The 6,763-nt window shown below is 34.1% G+C and overlaps 1 protein-coding gene across 1 annotated transcript; it reads left to right on the forward strand.

Annotated features, from left to right (window-relative positions):
- The first annotated feature begins 1,586 nt into the window (after nucleotides 1–1,586).
- Nucleotides 1,587–6,763, forward strand: LOC111985147 (rhomboid-like protein 19). The gene is made up of 8 exons (XM_024016797.2): nucleotides 1,587–1,906; nucleotides 2,033–2,157; nucleotides 3,848–3,908; nucleotides 4,032–4,198; nucleotides 4,740–4,845; nucleotides 4,975–5,177; nucleotides 5,287–5,424; nucleotides 6,259–6,763. Exons 1-8 carry the CDS (start codon nucleotides 1,883–1,885, stop codon nucleotides 6,359–6,361), a joined length of 927 nt encoding a protein of 308 aa, XP_023872565.1. The 5' UTR covers nucleotides 1,587–1,882; the 3' UTR covers nucleotides 6,362–6,763.

A 6,763-nucleotide genomic window follows, 5' to 3' on the forward strand; every position in this document is an offset into this window, starting at 1 on the left:
CAGTGCTTGATATTTCATCAAAACCCTTTCGAAAAGCCTCTTTTGAAGAAAGATTGAATGCAGACATCATCACCAGGAGTACATCTTTAACTCTTCCAGTAATTTTATAAAAGTAAGATGATCAGAGCTACTCTTGGGAAAGAAGGCCGACAAGTAGATAGTGTATATGGCTTACTGTCAGATTTATGGTTTGAGTGCCACACTGATATCTGTGTTGCTACTTGCTCTCAGATCCAAAATATGTTCCCTGTATCCACAAAAAAAATTTGGGTTACATCAATGTTGATATTGGTGATTGGAATTGCATGCTGTTAAAAGGTATATACATGGTGAGACTCGTGGATAGTTGCATCAATAGCTAAAGCTTTCTACATGCTCTAAATAGATAAAGCTAGGCAGAGAGAGAGCTTGGGAGCTTATAAATGTTTGTACCATTGGTAATGTAAACAAATAATTTTGGTAGTGAATGTTGCAGAACAACTCTAGGTATAATCAATTTTTACTACAAATTCTTACATTTGGTTTTCTGATTTGTGAGACGAAAATTATATACAAATTGATCTTGTGTAAAAGAGAAAGGAAATCAGTATTCAGTATTTTTTGTTCATTTATAAGCAGTTGGCAGTTGGACATTCCTGCTTATTTTGTTTGGGGTTGTATACCCTCACAATTTTGTTGTTGTTGGTGGTTTTTTCTCCCCTTTATTGACACTCGTAAATAGTAGTAACAAGATAGAATTTGTCCAGTCTCATTAATTAATCTATGGATGGTAAACAATCGAATAAGTCTCACTTTTATTTAGTATTTATTTGTTTGATTTTACGAAGATTGAAAATGAAAGCATTGATAATATTTATGGCGAAAAAGGAATAAACCATTGATGACATTGTCATTAATGATAAATCATTATTGGAAAAATTTATAACAGTGGCATTTATTTACAAAGGGAAAAAGGTAACAAATTTTTTAAGAATATTGGTTTATGAAATATTTTTAGAAACTTTTACAAAAAAAAAATTAATTTTTTACAAATTTTTTATATTTTGAAGGGAGAATGATAATTGGTTTATAAGCTAGTTTTAGAAATATTTTATTGGAGAATGATAAAATAATAAATATTGTTAACAACTTTTTATATTTTCTATGAAAGTAGTGTCAGAATTTTTTTATGGTTTATTAACAATTGACTTAATGACATCTGTTTCTATGACTCATTTTATAAAAATAGTATTAAAATTTTTCTAAAATAGTAAAATGGTTTATTAATAAAAGCCTGGCAGTCGTTTACCGGACCATCAAATGATAAAATGAATCTTAAACAATTATTAACATATTAACACCAGCTTTTTGATAACTCCGTTCAACTGTGTTAAGTTCCATTCCCAACTAACCTTATCCAATCAATTTCAGGCTATGAAAAAAAAAAAAAAAAAAAAAAAGGTAAACATCTGTATCATCAACAGCGTGAAAAGAAACGTTTATGGTGGGCCATTTCTGTCATACTCAACTAATTAATTAGTTTATTATTTTTTAAAAACTTTTTATTTTTATTTTTTATGAGTAATTATCAGTCTCTCTCTCTCTCTCTCAACTCTCACCCGAATGCAAATCTCCTGGCCCAACCTTAAAAATCCAAAAAAACAAAACAAAAAAACTTAAAGTTGAGTCTTTATCCTAGTCCTCTCGCCTCGGCCTAAACAAATAAGCAATAACCCGAGATTAATAAAAACGTGACCTCTCTCACAGCTCCTCCGATCTATAACACAAAACCAGATCTCCCAAGTCAAAACACACACACACACGCGCACACACACTCTCAGAGGAAAGATCACCGGGCGTTGATTTCCCAGATCAACGGTCACCATTCCAAATCTCCACCGCCATGAGCACTCCAGCACTTTCCGGAGTATATATTATTTCCTCTCCTTTCAGATCTCTAATTTTCTTTTTTAAGATTTGTAAAATAGAAATTTGTGAAAAATGAAATGATTTGATTTGATTTTAATTATAGTTGCTATGGTATGGTTGTTAGGGGGCGAGCTTTTATTCAGGGTTCAGTCGACTATGCAAGGGGATTGCGGTGGTACTCATTGGTGGCCACATTCTGGTCCACCTTCTTCCCTCCGCTATTGCTTATCTTGCTCTCATACCCGCCAGGTATGGTTTGATTTCGAAAACTATGACAATAGGTTTCAATTTTGATAATATAATTCTAATTGGACTTATTTTTGTTATTACTTTGGTAATAGAGTCTTGGATAAGCAATTAGTGAGTCACATTGCGAAAGCACATTATATAATGTGAAAGGCGTGCATTGGACTTTTGTTATGTAGTATATGATGTGATATGATTATTTTGTTGCATATAGTTGTTGCTTGCAGCATTTGAGGTTTTGCGTTTGCTAGTTTGCTTTGATATGGGAGGCAATATGAGTTGTGGTTGTAGTTTTTTGTAGTTTCTAAATTTGATTGGGCTAGGTGAAAGAGTGGTTACTTAAACCTGTGGAATTAGTGATTGGTGTCGTGAAATTCTGTGTGTGTCTTGTATAGTTTCAGATTGGAATGTGGTTTCTGCCGAAAATGCTCTAGTTTATTATGATTTAGATGAGGAATTTCAGACTGTTGCTCTACCGGGAACTCATAGGTTTTGGTTATGCTTGGTTGGGCATGTGAATCTCAGTTTTTTTATGTTGAGAAAGTGTTAGTATGGCATCTAGGAAGCACAGACACGGAGACACCTCATTTGTGTCCCGGCCCTTTTTTTTTTTTCTTTGAAATGTGTCAGGACATGTCCTGGGTGTATTTTGGTTTTTGGATTCTGTTATAGTAGCATCCGTTGTTTCTCTTAAATTGATGTATGTTTAAAAAATAAATGCTTTACAATATAAAAAAAAAATGTATATTTAATAATTAATTAATATACATATCCCCGCTGTTGTGTCCTAATTTTTCAGAAACTGTTGTATTGCCGTGTCGTACTTGTGTCCATGCTTCCTTGTATGGTGGTTTGGGTATCCAGATTATGATTGACAAATTTGAGGGGTGCGAAATTCAATTTATTTGGTGTAACTTTTATGTGAAATCCCTGGATTTTTTTGGGGCTGGAGCTCTGTCTGCTGATATTGGCAACACTAGAATCTACATTGTTAAAGTTCTCCAGTAGAATGGATTTGATTTGGGGTTCAATCTAAAATATGCTTTCTGTACATCCACGGATCCAAAATGCTGCCTCATAGATGTTTTGGTTAATGTGATTAATCCACTGTTGTTTGTTCAGCTGACTTGTGTAGGCATAGTTATAACGAGGGATAGAATTTACAGGCATCGTTTTCCATGGGTTCAGCTGTAACCAAATATGAAGGCTGATTTTGCAACTAAGCTCAGTGTCGTATTCTTCAAAATTTTACTGGAATGTAATGTCCATAGTTGTTCTTATACCTAATATCTGTGCATGTCATTTATTGATCCTTATCAGTGTCTCTTCCTTCTTCTTTTTTTCTTAAAAAAGTTAAGTCTGCCTACCCATTTATATACATGCAATGGTTTTTGGCATTGCCTTGGTTGAAGAAAACTAGGCAGGGAAACTCCTTGCCCACTTGACTCTGTCAGTGATCTGAAACAAGTTGAGGGAGAAGTCTCTGAATGAAAATCTAATACCTATGAGGCAATATAATTCAAGAACTTATAAGAATTGTAAATGTTTCAATGCTTGATTTGTTTTTGCCTACAACTATATTTGATTTCACCTTTCTGGATATTCGTGAATTTAAGCCCAGTGCTTTAGTTTGCTAGATTTTACTTAAATGATTCTTAGTCATTATTCCTGTTTTAATATTATTTTTTCACAGGACAATTCCTTTTGCTTGGAACCTCATAACAGCCGGTTACATTGAACAATCAGTGTATGGGGTATGCACTTCTTTTGCCATAATCAGTGTCTTCATGGTGTACTTGTCATATTTCCTGAAATATCTTTTATTGTTTGTTAGTTTTATTTATAAAGTGATACTGATGGTCACACTTGTTTTGTAGGTGGTTGCCAGCACAATTGGTCTCCTTTTCATTGGAAAGCTTCTTGAGCCTGTATGGGGTTCTCGGGAATTCTTGAAGTTCATCTTTGTAGTTAACTTTCTGACTTCCCTATGCGTTTTTGTTACTGCTATTGCCTTGTACTACATTACAACGCAGGAGAATTACCTGTGAGTACCTAAAAATATTTACCTGTCTTTCTCTTCCTTTTCTGTCAACTATACCCACTTGTCAATCCTTACCTTCCAACTATGTTTAGCACTCCTTTTGGTTGCTGATGAGTGATTGAAAAATTAATTTGAACCAATGAGCTCTAGGTTACCTGCCACCTCCTCCACTTGTAGGATGAAGTTGGAAGGTTAAGTTGTGCATTCAAGACCGACTAAGTGTGTGTATAATTACCATAAAAAATAAAATAAAAATTAATAATTTGAAACTTGACTACCATTTTCTCTTTCCCTGTTGACTTATTGGCAGGCAATTGGTGCAATCAATATATTTAAATTTCAACTATAATAGGGAAATTACACTTAAGATTTTATCAGATGGGTATGCAAACATCAGTGTGTCAGCTCTTAAGTACTTCCATTCTTGGTCACCTTTTGGCCTTTTTTTTATGCTTATATATTTGTATTTTAGATTTTGATAATTTCTGTCTCATCCTGAACAACAATTCCTGATTTTATTGGTCCTAATTCTTTATTGTGTTAGTTACATGCCTCTCTCTGGCTTCCATGGGATTCTGGCTGGGTTCTTGGTTGGCATCAAGCAGATCATACCTGACCAAGAGCTGCCCGTAGTAAAGATAAAAGCTAAGGTATGGATCTTTTTCAAAAAAATGTTCAAAAAATATCACTTCTTAAGAATCATTTGACATAAATTCCTTATCTACCTGATGAGTTGTCTCTCACACCCTCTATTTGGCATTGATTCTAATTCTATGCAGTGGTTACCATCTCTTATGCTATTGCTGTCCATTGTTGTAAGCTTCTTCACACTTGAATCGGCAACATATCTTCCAACTTTAATATTTGGCACGTATTTGAGCTGGATTTACCTCAGATACTGGCAGAGGAAACCGGAAACAAAGCTTAAGGGTGATCCAAGTGATGATTTTGCATTCTCTACCTTCTTCCCTGAATTTTTAAGGTAATCTAGCATTTTCTTTTATATATTAACTTCTTAATTTGAATGTTGTTAAAAGTGATATTATGGTTCTCTCTCTCTTTCTCACATGTTTCTGTTGGCTGGAATGCAGACCAGTCATTGATCCCATTGCATCTATATTTCATCGAATGCTCTGTGGGAGAACTGAAGCCTCTAATGACGCGGAGGGTCACACACTGGGAGGTGCCCCATTACCTGGTTCCGATCCCATTGAGGCATCTAGGAGGAGGTAACATCCTTGTTCTATGTTGCCATTAAAATTGGTTTACATTGCACTTGTCTTAGCAAATTGTAATATAATTTGGCACACAAAAATAATATAGAACTTGCAGTCTTCCATTAAGCTAATTTTCACCTTGCATGTGAGTATAGTACAAATACTTTATCAAATTTAAAGCTCTAAGTTGCCTCATGATAGCTTGAGCCACCAACAAAACCAACAAAAAAAAGGGGAGAAAGAAAATAAATAAAAAAGCGAAGAAGAGCATAAAAGGATGGTCTTCCTCTATGTATCAATCACTTGAAACCCAATGAAGGGTGAATTTAATCCTGAGTCTGTGTTTCACTTTATTTTAGAGAAGAATTAATTTTTTCCTTTTGCTTTTCATCTTTTGGTGGCCACATTTTTCTCTTTAAGATGGTGGAATTCACATCTTTTGTTAGTTTAAGTGTTGAAATTCTTTTTTTGAGTAATAGCAATAAGTTTAAGTGGTGAAATGCTTACAAAAATTACTGAGATACAATTCAAAGGTTTTAAAATAACATGGTTTCCATAATATTTGAAAGCAAATTCATGTTCTAGAATGGGATTATCACTGGATGAAAATGATGGGGATCAAATTAGAAGCCAATAACAAAATTGATAATAAAAAGAATGCTCTCATAGAAACAAGCTCAACAAGAATGATAATATACTTTATTTTTATGTAAGATTTGTAGTAAAAAAGAATGATAGAATGATTTATGAAGATTAGCTACAATGTCAAATTAAAAAAAAAAAAAAAAAAAAAAATTTTAGGTAGAAACAAAGAATATAGTCTGTGACCAATCCTATTCCTTGCAGAGAAAGGGGAGCTCGAGCACTTGAAGAAAGATTGGCTGCTGAGAGGTTGGGTGCTGCAAGAGGTGCAGAAGAGACACAAATAGATGCCACAGAGAATGTTTGATAACTTTGAAACTTTGCTGTTGAATCCAGTCAACCAGCGCAATTGTGTTGTTTCCTTTTGTACTTAAAGAGGTTTTGCTGTATTTGGTGAGAAGCCTGCACTCCGAAGGAAGGTTCTATTATACATTTTGCCTGGGATTTTAATCATCATGGTACAAAATTTACGTTGTCTTGTGTTTCCTTGCATGACAATTCAATTTGTGATCTTGCTCATATGTAGAATAGACACAAAAAGTGGCTCCGAATGTTTTGCCTTTACATACTAAGTAGAGCTTCTTTTCAACTGTTTGGGACCATTTGGTATGGATACTTGTAAAAACGTATCTAGATAGCAAGACAATTTTACTTTCAAACAAAAATATGTTTTGTTTTATGAAATACTGTTCTTAACTTCTTCCTGGCA

This window comes from Quercus suber, unplaced genomic scaffold (assembly GCF_002906115.3).
Source record: "Quercus suber isolate HL8 unplaced genomic scaffold, Cork oak 2.0 scaffold_302, whole genome shotgun sequence".
Classification (NCBI taxonomy): Eukaryota; Viridiplantae; Streptophyta; class Magnoliopsida; order Fagales; family Fagaceae; genus Quercus; species Quercus suber.

What these genes read in the sequence shown, in the direction of transcription:
- LOC111985147 (XM_024016797.2), top strand. Translation starts at nt 1,883, where the DNA reads ATGAGCACTCCAGCACTTTCCGGA. An exon ending in ACAACGCAGGAGAATTACCT is followed by an intron (nt 4,199 to 4,739) that starts GTGAGTACCTAA and finishes TTATTGTGTTAG; the next exon opens with TTACATGCCTCTCTCTGGCT. An exon ending in ATTGAGGCATCTAGGAGGAG is followed by an intron (nt 5,425 to 6,258) that starts GTAACATCCTTG and finishes TATTCCTTGCAG; the next exon opens with AGAAAGGGGAGCTCGAGCAC.